The sequence below is a fragment of the Carassius auratus genome, unplaced genomic scaffold, assembly GCF_003368295.1.
Source record: "Carassius auratus strain Wakin unplaced genomic scaffold, ASM336829v1 scaf_tig00023098, whole genome shotgun sequence".
In the NCBI taxonomy this organism is placed as follows: Eukaryota; Metazoa; Chordata; class Actinopteri; order Cypriniformes; family Cyprinidae; genus Carassius; species Carassius auratus.
Genome location: NW_020525235.1, coordinates 1 through 14,257, shown reverse-complemented (window position 1 = coordinate 14,257; position 14,257 = coordinate 1). Strand labels below are relative to the sequence as shown.

Below are 14,257 nucleotides of genomic sequence, written 5' to 3'. Positions count from 1 at the left end.
CTATCTGTGGATACCATGGTGGGAAAACCAGCTTTTTTTAATACATGTTTGGACAGGCAGATGATTTTCTGTGAAATATCATTCAAAGAAAGATCTGGGTCATATTTCACCCCACTGAGCCATCTACTCTTGATGACATTCAAGCACTTTTCCTTAAGAGTCTTTTTACACTTACTTTAAATACACTTTTTTTTTAACTGATACCATAAATGAAATCCAGTACAACAAATGTTACAATTGTTTTTTTTTTGTAAATGTGTGGTAATGTATTAAACTTAAGAAAATGTCAAAATGCTATAAACTTGAATGGTCCTCAATAAGCATTAATTTATCTATGGTTTACAATGGCTGATGTTTTTTTTTTTTTCTGTTGCTTTTGGGGCGGAAATATCTTAACTGGTTTCATGAAAGTCACCCAGAAAGTTATTATATTTTTTTTATAATTTTTTTATTTATTTTTATATTGATTGCTTCCTTCCTTGCTTGCTTACACCGATGATCAGACTGAGAGCTCAGAAGTTAAAAATGGCTATGTTAACCATAATTTTTTATTTTTTTAAGAGATAGTCACTTGTCTTCACAGGGCCAAATGGGTACTTCCTTTATCATAGCTTTATAAATAGACCCAGACAAGGGCTGATTTGGCTCTTACGAATCACTTTTGTTTGTTCCAACATCTCAAATAAGTCCAACATGACTTGGCCCAAGCAAGACAATGAGAAAACACTTTTATATACCCGTTCTTTGCTTTGATGCCTTCTATTTTGAGTTCAAATCAAAATATTTGATGTACTTTATTTCTTTTTGATTAAGTTGGCCCAGTAGGGGGTGTTATTTGGCTGTTGGAGGATGCACACATTTGCTGTGGGTGTGGGTGGCCTTGAACGACTGCGCGAGAGAAAGAGAAGGCAGTGAAAAAAGGAAAAACGGAGAGTAAAATTGCTGCAGTCATGGACTTGCGCTCAGAACTGCTCAAGTGCATTTGGTATGCTTTCACCGCTCTAGATGTGGAGAAGAGTGGAAAGGTATCCAAGTCTCAACTCAAGGTGAGCTGCAAATCCATTAATGCACTATGATAAAACTTTCGGATGTTGGAGGCTGAAAATTGGGGTCCCTTATGGTTCTCAGATCTCAAGTGTCTTAAAATGCTCTTAACATATTCCTTGATCTGAAGTACAGAATGAAGGATCATTTTTCAGCTCATTACATGAGTTATTTTATTTTTTCCCCCTTATGTTGTGCTTAAAAGATGCAGTGCGCTTGCTTTAACTGCTTGCGTGATGTTTCCTGTGTGAGCAAATTATGCCACATGGTCTATAGTGAACTCACTGAATTTCTGGGTCAGGGGTTTTCTTTTACCATTGCCCATTTATAAAACTCAAGATACCTGTTCACTCATAGACTCACATTATTTAATGGGAATTCTAATTTTCTTCTTTTTTTTCCCTTTTTTTCCTGAATATATGAAGGTTAAGTTTTGTCTGAACTTACTGAGTTGCGTTCTTTTTTTTTCTTTTTTTTTTTTTGGTAGTTTTGCTAAATTGTTTTTTCATAAAGCACATTATATTACAATAGACTCTTCTTTTTGTTAAGGCTCATTTGTATGAATGTACAGATTGTTGCTAAAGTTAGTTCGGTCCATATCTCAAGCTGACCAGCTGTAACAGGGCATCTCTGTCTCTGGGGCATTTGGAGTCCCAAGCTGTAAATGGTCTCAAACTGTTCAACTTTAATTCTTCAGCTTTGAGAACGGTGGTCACCAGATGTGTGTGTTGGGAACACACTCTTTGTAACATCATGGTTTGATACACTCATCTCCAGGCCACATTGTCAGCTCTGTCGTTTTCAAGGAAACGTTTAGAGAAGTACCTAAGCAACGTTAGAGAAGTAATGCAATGTAGCCCTGCTGTTACTGTTGTGGGAGTCTATCAGCAAACTCTTTGTTTCAAAATGTTGTCTGGTGTTGTTGGCTCTAGTAGTTCTTATTAATGCTTTTAAATATATTTAAGTAAATATTAATTTTGATTCCATTCTTGTGGGTTAAATCAAATCTCTGTGTGAGCAGAGAATGCTGAAATGAATGTCTATAAATAGAGCAAACATGTGGTCTGCCTCATTTCAAGGTTGTATGATGCATGAAATATTTATGCTTTTGAAAATCTCATTTCAAGCCTGCTCTGAACAGCAAAATTCTGGAAAACTTAAAGGAATGGTTCACCCTAAAATGAAAATTTGCTGGAAATTCACTCACCCTCAGGCCATCAGAGATGACATCCTGTTCTTCATCAGAACAGATTCGGAGGAATGTAGCATGGCATCGCTTGCTCACCAGTGGATCTTCTGCAGGGAATGGGTGCCGTCAGTCACCCAAGAGCTGATAAAACATCTTAATCCATAAATAATCCACTTATGTTTTTCATAGTAAAAAAAAAAATGAGCGTTTGTAAGAAACATGAGAAGCTTTTAACTTCAAACCATTGCTCCCAGCTAAAAAAAAAAAGTGAAAATAGTCCTTTATCCAAAATATTGTTAACTCTAATGAAGGGTTAAGACAAAGCTCTGTTTACAAGCAAAGATAGACCAAAGCAGTTCTAAAGAAATATGTCGGTGTATTTCGATGTCAGAGTACAACAGGAGATGGACTTCTTCACTGGAGGAAGCGTTATTATGGATTATGGACTCCTATTTGGGCCAGCAACGGCTGTTTAAAGTTAAAACGTCTCAAATGATACGTCTGTTTCTAACAAACAGCTTTTCACTTCACAAGACATTCATTGATGGCCTGGAGTTGTGTGAATTGCTTGTGGATTATTGTGATGATCAGCTGTTTGGATTCTCATTCTGACGGCACCCATTCACTGCAGAGGATCCATTGATGAGCAAGTGATGTAATGCTAAATTTCTCCGAATCTATTCAGATGAAGAAACAAACTCCTCTAAATCTTGGGTGGCCCCGAGGGTGAGTAATATTTCAGCAATTTTTTATTTTTATTTTGGGGTGAACATTTCCTTAATGGAATACTAACGGAACCAATAAATTCCAGTGTAACAATTTGTGTGTATATCTGAGTATTAGCATATGATGTTTAGGATCTGTGCTATTGCTCTGCAGGTCTTGTCTCATAATCTTTACACAGTTCTGGGTATCCCACACGACCCAGCGGCTCTTGAGGAACACTTCAGAGATGACGACGACGGTCCAGTGTCCAGCCAGGGATACATGCCCTACCTCAACAAATACATCCTGGACAAGGTACACAGCCTTTCTACATTCGAATTCACTTTAGTATGTGTTTAGCTTTGAGAAAAATGCTTTTTATATCATCCTGTGTAAGACAATTTGTTTTTGTGCATGTAAATCTGCTGGTCAGCACATCAGTATATTCTGACAAAACTGAGTGTATATCACTTTAAACCTATTTTTCACAATTACTATTCGTTTCCTTCTGTAAAACTGATTTAGTAATGGAAAAAAGCATTGTTGTTTTTCAACATTAACATTTATCATTAATGACATTCTTGCATTTCTTGCAGTCAGCTTCTGACCGAGTGTTTGTCTCCTCTCTGTAAGGTGGTGGAAGGCACGTTTGTCAAAGAAAATGTGGATGAGCTCTGCTGGACTCTTACTGCCAAGAAAAACTACCGACCAGAGGGAAAGAGCGTTTTACCTGGAAAAGACGCCTTCCGGCTCTGGTGCCTGTTCATATTTCTCTCAGAGGACAGATATCCTCTGGTGATGATCCCTGATGAGGTGAGATTCATGCGTCATTTGTTATTTAGATGCATTTTTTTTAGAAGCCTTAAGGACCATTCACACCTAGAACGGTAACGATATTAGCATCCACACTTTTAAAAAGTGTCTCCAAATATTCTTTGACACTTAAGCCACACTTGTATAAATACATTTTATTTAATTAAACTGCGAACCAAGTCCCATTTGTCCTAAAGGTTAGCTAGGTTTCAAATGATAAACGGTAGATATATTGTTAGAAGTAAAGACAAAAATATTTGAGCACTTTCTGGCTGTCATCTTGCAGATGCTATTGGTTCTCGTTTATAATGTGATCGACTTCACACGTGGTTATTCTGAGGAGAAGTAGCTTCATACATTTGGTTAAAAGTTAGATTCAAATTTTGTTTAATGTATTGACATTCACACATTTTAAGTGGGATTCTCAAATACCCCTAAAATCAATTTTAGGGTTTTTATACTACTCATATTAAAACTAGAATATGTTTTGTACCTTTATCCGCCTCCTAAATCTTTCAATGCTGATAACTTGAGTGTAAATCACGTCACACACAGTAAACCTGCTGCTAACCACAGGCCCACCATTGGCTATATGCTCTTTGCATTTTTCTGTTTTGCATCTTCAACCGAAACTGTTTATCATCAAAAACCCTGCAGGTTTTTCAGTTTCTGACATAATCATAGGGCCAAATCTGCTTGTGCCCTATGTCTTTTTCGTCAGTACCCTGTCTGCTTTTAATTGTAAATGGAACAACACTAGCATCCGTGCATATACTTGCATGCATGCAGCAGTTCTTCATACTAGCAGTTGTTTGCTATCTTTAAATAGCTTTAGTCAGGAAACAAGTGTGATGTAGCAGTCACTGGGAAGATGTCAGAGCTGATTTGACTGAAAAAAATAGTGCAGTTGAGCCTTTACAAACTGTTTATAGATTTATAAGCTTTTAGATATCATTTTTGGCAACTGTATTTACATGGTTAAAAAAAATTCTCTCTTTTATGTGTCTTTGCTGAATGTGTGTGTTTCCCCAATGCCCCTGTGCTGTTTCTTGTCTTGCACCTTGTTGCTTTCCTGTGCCCCACTTTGCAACTATTGGTAAAATGTAATCTGTGTCAGTTTCACAGAAGAAAAAGAAAAAATGGGTTAGAAACCTTAATCTTGGTGCTATGAAATCTTTATAGCTAAAAAACAATGATATTAGTTGTAGTACTAAAATAAACATGCGCTGCTTGAACGTGATATTTTGAAGTTAATGCACAGCAGCAGCGTCAAATGGTTGTCTTCACACAATCTCACATGAGAGTATTATTGCTTTTTTTTCACAGGTTGAATATTTAATGAAGAAGTTATGCATGGCCATGAGTGTTGAAATGAACTGTGTGGAACTAGAAGACTTCATTTCCCAAGATTCTGTTCAGCAGAATGGCTTCACTGTGTGGGCATTTCTGGAGATGATGAATTCTGGGAAACTAACGAGGGGCATTGCCAAAGAAACCATCAGTATGGCAATAGAGGAGGTGTACCGAGAAATAGTGGGTGATGTGTTGAAAGAGGTATTGGCTGTCTATTTATATCAGTATTTATTTAATAATCATGTCTGTTATTGTGTAGTGTCATTCTCAGGACATTAGCCCATTTGTCCTTTAAATCATAAGATTTTCTTTACGATTGATTCTTAAACAATTACTCCAAGCCTAAAGGTGTCATAACAGCTTTACAAAATACCAAAAAATTATGTATCATTCCCAACCTATTTATTTTAAGTACTGTATTATATTTATATTAAAAATAAATAATAATTGGGGTCAATCAGATTTTATTTTGTTTTTGAAAGTCTTTTTACTCACAAAATATGCATTTAAAATAATATTTTGAAATATTATTGAAATTTAAAATAACAGTTTATTTTTATTTGAATATATTTGTAGTTACATAGGTGATTTTTTTTTTGTCTTCCGTGTCACGTGATCCTTCAGAAATCATGCTGATTTGCTGCTTAAGAAACGTTTCTTTTTATAATTATTGTCAAAAGTTCTAAATAACAGCATTTATTTGAAATTTGTTTGTTTTGTAACAATGTTATGATGATTATTATTATGATAAACGGTAAATTTAGACAATTCCAGTGAAAACCATTTAAAATAAAAATAATAATTTATAAAAAAATAAAGGTTGCATTTTTAAAGTGCTTTGGCATTACGCGCTAAACAAAAGTAAATCTATGAAATAATATAATTAAGTTCCTTATCCTTTTAAAATATCAGTATTATTTCAGTGAGACACATAAATGCCACCATTTCTTGAGAAAAACCTTTATAAACATAATAAAGTTTTAATGTGACGTATGCGTATATATTGAGATACCAGAAACTTTTTTCAGTAAATGCTCTTTGTATGTATGCTATATTAAATAATAATACAAATAATAATAAAACTCCTTGCTTCTTGACACCAGGGATATCTGTGGAAGAAAGGTCAGTTGAGGAGAAACTGGACAGAGCGGTGGTTCACCCTGAGACCCAGCACTTTAATTTACTTCACTAGCGAGGACCGCAAAGACCGCAAAGGCAACATTCAGCTTGATGGAAACTGCTGTGTAGAGGTAGGGTACAAGTGTCTGTGGTTTGCATGTGTTGTTAGTAGAAGTAAAGCTGGTATAATTCAGTAGTGGCTTAGTATGAGTGCCACCTCATGAATACATATGAGACACAGGAACATGTCAGCATTATTATTTGGTTAGTGAGTCGTCAGTAGATTTATGTTTCCTCACATCATGATGAACAGAGCAATGTTTGAAAGGTTTATCTGCTGTATACATAAGGTACTTCCTGACAGAGATGGAAAGAGGTGTATGTTCTGTCTGAAGACACTCTCCAAGACCTACGAACTCAGTGCGTCTGACACCAAACAGAGGCAGGAGTGGACTACAGGTCTGCATGCAAAATGATTTGGCTTTTTGATAAATCCTCAGGTATTCTGTTTTTCACCTCAGATGTGGCTGTGTAAATTGTGAGGAGGGTTTGAAGAAACCTATTTCCCTGTCTAGTTTCCCTTTCTTCAAGAGACACCTTGTTCATCAGGCCACTTTACATTTTACAGTTGGCCATTGTTATTGTGTAACCTTTTCAATGTATTGTTTTTTTTAAATAATGCGTCACTGTCACTGTGGTTTGGAAGCAGCTTTGTTAGTGGAAACCTGTGACATTTCGAAGGTTGACTTTTTACCCACTGGGTGTTTCGTGAGACTTTCTAAAATGAAACTGCACAGGGGAACTCTTGAACTTACCTAGGTCACTTACACCTGGGGGATGATAAAACCGGTGAAAAAAATCCCATAAATTTTAGACTAAATTATCAGAGAGGCCCCCGTTTTTTTTTTTTTTTTTTTTGAGCCAGTAAGCAATCACCTAGAAACCACCCACAACACTAAGCTTCGCAGCTTCGTAGCAAAATGCTAACACATCTTAGAAGACTCTTAACTCCTGTATTAAATTTTATTTTACAAAAGTACACAATGCATTTGCATTTATAGTATTCCTTTTTTTTCCCCACCAGCTATCCAGACAGCCATCCGGCTGTATGTGGAGGGTAAAACTTCTCTTCATAAGGACCTAAAGCTGAAACGGCGTGAGCAGCGGGAACAGAGAGAGAAGAGGAGGGAGGCGAAGGAGCAGGAGCTTCAGCGCTTCCGGGCCCTGCAGGAAGAGAGGGAGCGGAAGATGGCAGAACTGGAGCTGCTAAAGGAGGCGCAGAGGCAGGCGCAGACACTGCTGGAGCAGGACGAACAGCGCAGACGACAGCAGCATGAACAGCTCCAGCAGGCCCTGGAGATTCAGCTCAAAGAGGCGGAAGAGGTTATCTATCTGTCTATCTGTCTGTCTATCTATTTATCTATCTATCTAACTGTCTTTTTAAAAATTGTAACTTTTTTTTTTAACTTTCTACAAAGGCTTTTTCATGTCATTTGTTTTGAATTATTTTTATTTGAATATTGGTTCAGCATATTTCTGCTTTCTTGCATTTAATTTGAATTCAGTTAAAATTCAGAAACTAAATTGGAATTTAAAATGATTCTTAACTCATTTCTAATAGATGGATCATCATCATGAAGTCAATGAGAGGTTTATTTGAGCACTGTTTGGTTGTGTGCAGGCGCGGGCGAGCATGCAGGCTGAGATGGCGCTGAAAGAGGCCGAGGCGGAGAGACAGAGAACACGAATTAAAGAACTGGAGGCCATGCAGCAGCGACTAGAGGAGGCGTTACAACAGGAAATCAAAGCCAGGCAGGATGAAGAGGCCTTCCGCTATGCACAGGCTCGGTGAGCAGCAGCACACAAACACATCTACAGACTGTTTGGTTCCCTCTTTGCATTTTATATTAAATGTGCTGCGTTTTGTCTCCCAATACAAGGTGCTAATACTCATTAGTACTATTCATTGAGGAAATATAATGTTTTAAAAGCTCTCCCCTGTAAAATTGCATGGGGTTATTCAGGAATTAATCAAGAGGAAGTTACCAGAGGAAGTAACAGACAGAAGAGGCTCTTTTAACATAAAAGTTTGTCCAGAGAAATGAATATATACATAATAATGAATAATGAGTATATACAAATAAATTCTGTTTTTAGTTCAGTAAATACAATGCAACTCTACTTATGTTAAAATAAAATCTATTAACCATACAATAGACGCATGAAAAATGCCATTGTAAACAATAAAACTGTTTAAATATTAATATACAGTTGAGTGCACATTGAATCGGAAACCACACTGAACATACAGAGTTCGGATTTTACAAATGTGTGCTCTGGATCATTCTTAAATATTGCTGGATTACATAAATCATGGAAATTCATGTTCTTTTTCAAATAAACATTTTACTCCAATTACTATGCTAATAAAACGTGCATTATTTGAAGGTACAGTGCTATTTTAACCTGTTGTGCTTGATCGCTCGCCGCCTCATTGTTACAGGCTACTGGCTGAGGAAGAGGAGAAGATGAAGGCCCTCATGTCTCTCCGTGAGGAGCAGGAGGAATATATCCAGCGTGCCCAGCGTGAGAAACAAGAGCTCAAACAGGAAATGGAAAGCAAGTCTCGAGCTCTGGATGAAGCACAAAAGCAGCTGGAGGAGGTCAGGGCCAATCGGCACCGAGTGGACCAGGATGTGGTGGTGAGTTTTTATATGGTGTTTTGATCTTAACATTTTTTTTTATTTAGTTGTCATTTATAATGCAAAACCTACATGAACATTTCAAGTTGTTGTTTTTTTTTTTTTTTAAGAAAATACTTTTGAAATACTTCTATTCAGCAAGGATGCATTTAATTGATCAAATGTGACAGTAAATACTTTTTTTTGTAATCTATTACAAATAAATACTTTATATTCATCAAAAATCATGAACAAAATTCACAGAATATAGAGCAGCATGATTGTTTTTGCCACTAATAACAAGAAATGTTTCTTGTGCACTAAATATTAGATTATTAAAATTCAGCTTTGCCATAAAAGGAATAATTTCATGAGTAAATTGTAATGATATTTCACAATATTTCTTTTTTTTAGCTAATTTTAGTAAGCATAAGAGATTTGTTAGAAATTTTTTTTTAAATGACAATCAAATCATCAGCTTATCTAGGTTACTATGATGATTGATTGAGAACTGATTAAATCTGTATTGTTGTTTTATGACAGGCTGCTCAGAGGAAGCTGCGTCAGGCCAGCACAAATGTTAAACACTGGAACGTTCAGATGAACAGATTAATGCATCCTATTGGACCAGGAGGTATGCATATTAACTCGGTTAACACAATCCAGTTCACACTGTTTATCTTTAACATGACTATAACCTCATCAGCTTTTATATGCGTCATGGTTTGCATTTGTCTGATAATGAGAAGATTCATTTAAAATGTTATATATAGAACCAAGGTCTTTGGTTTAACTTGGCATTTCAGCATATGTTGAGTAGGAGGTTAAATGGCATGAAATCTAGGTCTGCACCACTCGTTCTCACTGTGGTTTCACTCAAAATAAAAGGTACAAAAGCTGTCACTGGGGCAGTACCCTTTCAAAAGGTACACCTTTGTACCTAACGAGTTCACATTGGCATCTTAAAAGTACATATTAGTACCTAAAGTGTACATATTAGTACCTAAAATGTACAAAAGTGTACCTTTTGAAAAGGTACAGCCCCAGTGACATCTTTTGAACCTATTTCCGAGTGTTAAGGAAATGAGGTTATCTGCATTATCTACTCTTAAGACAGCTGCTTTAAGATAATTCACCCTTACTTTGTTGATTTTACGATCAAAAAAGCCCCTCTAACTTCCCTGTATTTTCTCGCTTTGCATTTGTCATTTTCTAGAAAAACGGGCCTCAGGAGGTGGATCTTTTTCCAGCTTTCGCATCCCTTCGCAGAAGGATCCAGGACTGCGTTTGAAGCAGAAATCAGATGAGCAGGATGAGGAAAGCAAAGAAAACATGGAAAGCAGAGGAGGGTGTGCATCTGACAAGCGTTTGTCTACAAATGGAGACATGGAAATACCTTAACGACCTCAGAAGAAAAAGAAATTCTCTCTTTCTCAATGTTAAGACTGATTTGAATGAAGGAAAGTCGTTTTTTTACAAGTTGCAAAGACCTCATGCCGTTAAAAAATGATAATTTCTAATGTTGTCATTGTTTGTTAATAGCTTGTTAAATAGTAATGTTTTGTACACTTCATCACATTGTTTGAAAAGTATTGTACTGTAGTTGTTAAATATCTGATTGACTCCTAAGTTACTCAAAGCCTTACGTAGACTAAAATGTACACTGAATAAATATTAAGCATTTTTCAAGATGTTGAAGATGTTGATCTTTTTTGTGGTGATTTAAAAAAAGATCTGATTGACTAATCTTTTCTAACAGAATGAGTTTGTGCATATTTTGAAATGTTAGAAAAAGAGATTCGCAAATGTTCATGCATGTGAATTGGATATCTCATGAGGGAGGAACATGTTTAGAGCTGAAGCATCTGTGGTTTTTTGAACTTCCTGCTTCTGCAGTCAGATAAAAAACCCAATGAAGACAACCAAATGGCACACAAGTGTACCTCACAGATAAATTTACCAAACCAATGCTAACAAAACCATAGTGTATTAGCTATTCCCAAAGTACATATTCCATAAAGTGCACAGCCTGTTAGAGTTTTATGCACATATTGGGGTGCTTAATATACAGGAATTTGACATATAGAACTTCTGGTACTCATAATATCAATCTACAAAAATCAAACCGAATTAAATAAGAAAAGCTTATATAGAAAAAGTGTAAAGTACATGTGCAGTGTTGTTATACAGATAATATAAGACATAAATGTCAAGTGAGATTTAAAAAATGACTTAAATTAATACTGCACACATGGGTTTAATGGTATAAATAATTATACACAGAAATTATATTAATATAAGATGTGGAATATAGCAACAATAGTTCACTGCCAAACAAAGCACTGTTGTTTTTCAGACTGATTCTACAGGTCCAGATTAGAATTGTAAACAAGTAATTGAAACAGAGACACCTGCTGTTTAGCAATGGTTCCTACAACCAACATTTTCTGCGTTATGAGACATCCGGGGCACTGAGTGGCGGTAAGGTTCACTGAAAAAACGTCTAGAACCTCATTTTAACCCGGAAAAAAATAACCTGGAACAGTGGCTGTCTCGAAGCAGCTACTGGTACGGAGAAATCGGGGAAAATGGCTTCACGCCTGAGCCGAGTCTGGCCCACCCTGTCCCCGGGTTCGTGTGAGCGCGGCGCTCGGGAAGCCGCTGTGTGTCACAGACGCCGAAATCTAGCGCGTCTAGCGCGGCGGGTGGCGTCTGATCTGCAGCCCGTGTCTCCCGCTGCTCAGGACAGTCATGGACACGCAGAGGTCAGCCCGTTTGAGAAGGTAAGAGAACCATAAAAACATGTGAGTGATTCATGTAAGTTGCAGTAATTATTAGTGGGTAATTGGCAAACGTGGACTGAATACTGCAAGGCTTCTTAATTTCTTAGTCTAAACTGTATCAAATCTGACGTGCTCTACAATATAGGATTAGGATAATACAGGGCAACAGTGTAAACAATCATGTTTACATTGTGCACTGTATGATCCTAATCCTATATTTGTGTTTTTCTTGTTATATGCGTTTGAATTGCATAATGCACAAGCTGTGCCTGCTATAAATTTCTGTTCTATTCTAGTGTATTCTGTTCTATTAATTTAAGTTGTTAAAGTGTTGCTGCTATGATAGCGCTGTAATATCGCTGTTAACTTGGCTTTACATGTAACATTAGGTTTATAAATGGCAAATGTTTATCTTTTTTTCTTTTCAGAATCCAGACTTCCATGGCTTCCATCATCACGACTCTTTTGTGGATGAATGGAACATGAGGTTGGCATTTTTCTTTGGCATTTCAGTGGCCATCGTTATTGGAGGGACATTCATCCACTATTTACCAGATCATGGGTAAGTGCATGAACAAACTGATAGTAAATTTTGCACAGAGTGCAGTGATTGACCCAATCAAGAGTCTAATACCCATAGTACATATGTTTTTATATGTCATGAGTGAACCATGAACCGTGGAACTAGGCACAACATGAAGTCCCCAAAAAAAATGTGTAAAGGTTTATCTTAATTTTAAGATAAGAGTCTCCTTTTGTTAAACTTGGAAAAAGCATATAGCTATTAAATAGTGCAATGTGGAGGCTTATATAGCATTGCAATTTCATGCTATTTTCTATCTTGATCTACATTAATTGGCTAATTAATGGTTTGATTAGATGCATTGGTCTTCAAGTGTGCATTTTTCCGTTGTTTATTTAATCTAAAGGTATAACGGTTTGTCTTTTTTTTTTTATCATAATGTCCATCTGTCTCTCTCTTGTTTTTCTCCTCTAGTATGAGGCAGTGGGCTCGTCGGGAAGCTGAAAGGTTGATCAAACAGAGGGAATCCGAGGGTCTTCCCCTCATGACTGAAAATTATTACGATCCCAGCACAATTGTTTCTCCCCTCCTCTGGAGAGGAGTAGACAACATTTTGTCAATATTATGCTGTTCATTTTTGTTTTAATATACATTTGTCTCCATTCAACTATATTATAATAAAAAAAGTTATAATTAGTGGTTTCGGGTATTTTTTAACTAATAATGAAAAAGCATGAACCTGTAGAATTAGCTCTTTTTGTTGGGCAAACAAATGGGTGTAAAAATAAAGTTTAGTGTTTATACATATCAATTTATGTAACCTTTTTTTATTTTAAATGATAGATGCTATTAACAGCATGTAAGGATAAGTATTACAGACAGGGCCAAAGTATGTATATGTTGTATAACAACTGAAAATTGTTGGTTTGTTTTGTGATATAATAGTGGGCATAGAAACTAAAATATTTTTTAAAATGTTATATACCTTACCTTGGCTATAATTTAAGAAAATAATGTTTAAACAGGATTGTGCACAATGCAAAATTGAAAGGGAATTAGTTTTTTCAAAATGTCATGGACACTTTAGTTCTGCATTTTAATATGAAAAACCTCAAAACAAGGAAACTGGATGTGGACTAGTGCAGAAGATAAATGATCACAAATCGTCTGGTTTATGGGTGTGTATATATATATATATATATATATATATATATATATATATATATACATCAGTGTCTTTAGACTATTTTCACAAGAAACTAATATGGCAAATTATTTCTTAAAAAACAGAAACTGGACAACATTTAATGCATTGTGTTTTTATGAAGAAGCCACATATCAGTCATTCAATATTTTTATTGAAGAAACAGAAATACTGTACACTGTCAGTGGAACATTAAAGTGCATCTACACAAAACTTCAGTTATAAAAACGGGGGGTGGGGGGGGGGTAACATACAGAAACAAAAAAAAACACACTCATCCAAAAGTAAAATCTATTAATTACAAATAAAAGTAAAATAAAACAAGTAATATTATATATATATATATATGTGTGTGTGTGTGTGTGTGTGTGTGTGTGTGTGTGAATACAGTATATATATATATATATATATATATATATATATATATATATATATATATATATATATCATACTGTATATATCAAACGGGGAAATATTGGCAAATAGAGGATGTAAATTGAACCCCGTCTTACACAGTTTTAGGACTCTGGTGTATATAATATTATTCGTGAAATAAAAAGATTTGATAAGAAAGTCTGATTCAGCTAAGCAGTCATTCAAAAAATATGTTGCCTTTCTTCTGCTTTCGGGCGTCATCCCGGCGTCTCTGTCTTTGATTGGTGAAAACGGTCGGGAATGGGCGTGTCTTAGCGGCGTGGCACTGAGGGGCGGGGCCTTGGGGTCGTACAGGAAAAGATAAAGAAAGCGAGGACATCTGTAACAAAAACGGTAAATACTCACACAAAAACACTCTGGTATTTACAATCGATATGTTCATTGAGTTACTATACGTTCTAGAGCAAA

The 14,257-nt window shown here is 36.0% G+C and overlaps 1 protein-coding gene and 1 pseudogene across 2 annotated transcripts; both read left to right on the top strand.

Annotated features, from left to right (window-relative positions):
• The first annotated feature begins 25 nt into the window (after positions 1-25).
• LOC113077661 (differentially expressed in FDCP 6 homolog) lies at positions 26-10,371 on the top strand. Of its 2 annotated transcripts, none has more exons than XM_026249973.1 (11): positions 26-1,046; positions 3,113-3,253; positions 3,572-3,751; positions 5,078-5,305; positions 6,208-6,354; positions 6,574-6,682; positions 7,308-7,606; positions 7,905-8,071; positions 8,727-8,925; positions 9,448-9,538; positions 10,121-10,371. In XM_026249973.1, the coding sequence occupies exons 1-11, from the start codon at positions 951-953 to the stop codon at positions 10,303-10,305; spliced, it is 1,842 nt and encodes a 613-aa protein (XP_026105758.1). In that variant the 5' UTR covers positions 26-950; the 3' UTR covers positions 10,306-10,371. The 2 variants fall into 2 exon arrangements, with proteins under 2 accessions (XP_026105758.1, XP_026105759.1); XM_026249974.1 differs by lacking the exon at positions 26-1,046 and adding an exon at positions 2,874-2,959.
• Positions 10,372-11,411: 1,040 nt separating this feature from the next.
• LOC113077662 (NADH dehydrogenase [ubiquinone] 1 beta subcomplex subunit 11, mitochondrial-like) lies at positions 11,412-12,815 on the top strand (annotated as a pseudogene).
• Positions 12,816-14,257: the final 1,442 nt, after the last annotated feature.

Coding starts and splice junctions, on each gene's coding strand:
- LOC113077661 (XM_026249973.1), top strand. CDS start 951: ATGGACTTGCGCTCAGAACTGCTCAAGTGCATTTGGTATGCTTTCACC. Junction 5,306..6,207: donor TGGGTGATGTGTTGAAAGAG/GTATTGGCTGTC, acceptor TCTTGACACCAG/GGATATCTGTGGAAGAAAGG. Junction 7,607..7,904: donor AGCTCAAAGAGGCGGAAGAG/GTTATCTATCTG, acceptor GGTTGTGTGCAG/GCGCGGGCGAGCATGCAGGC.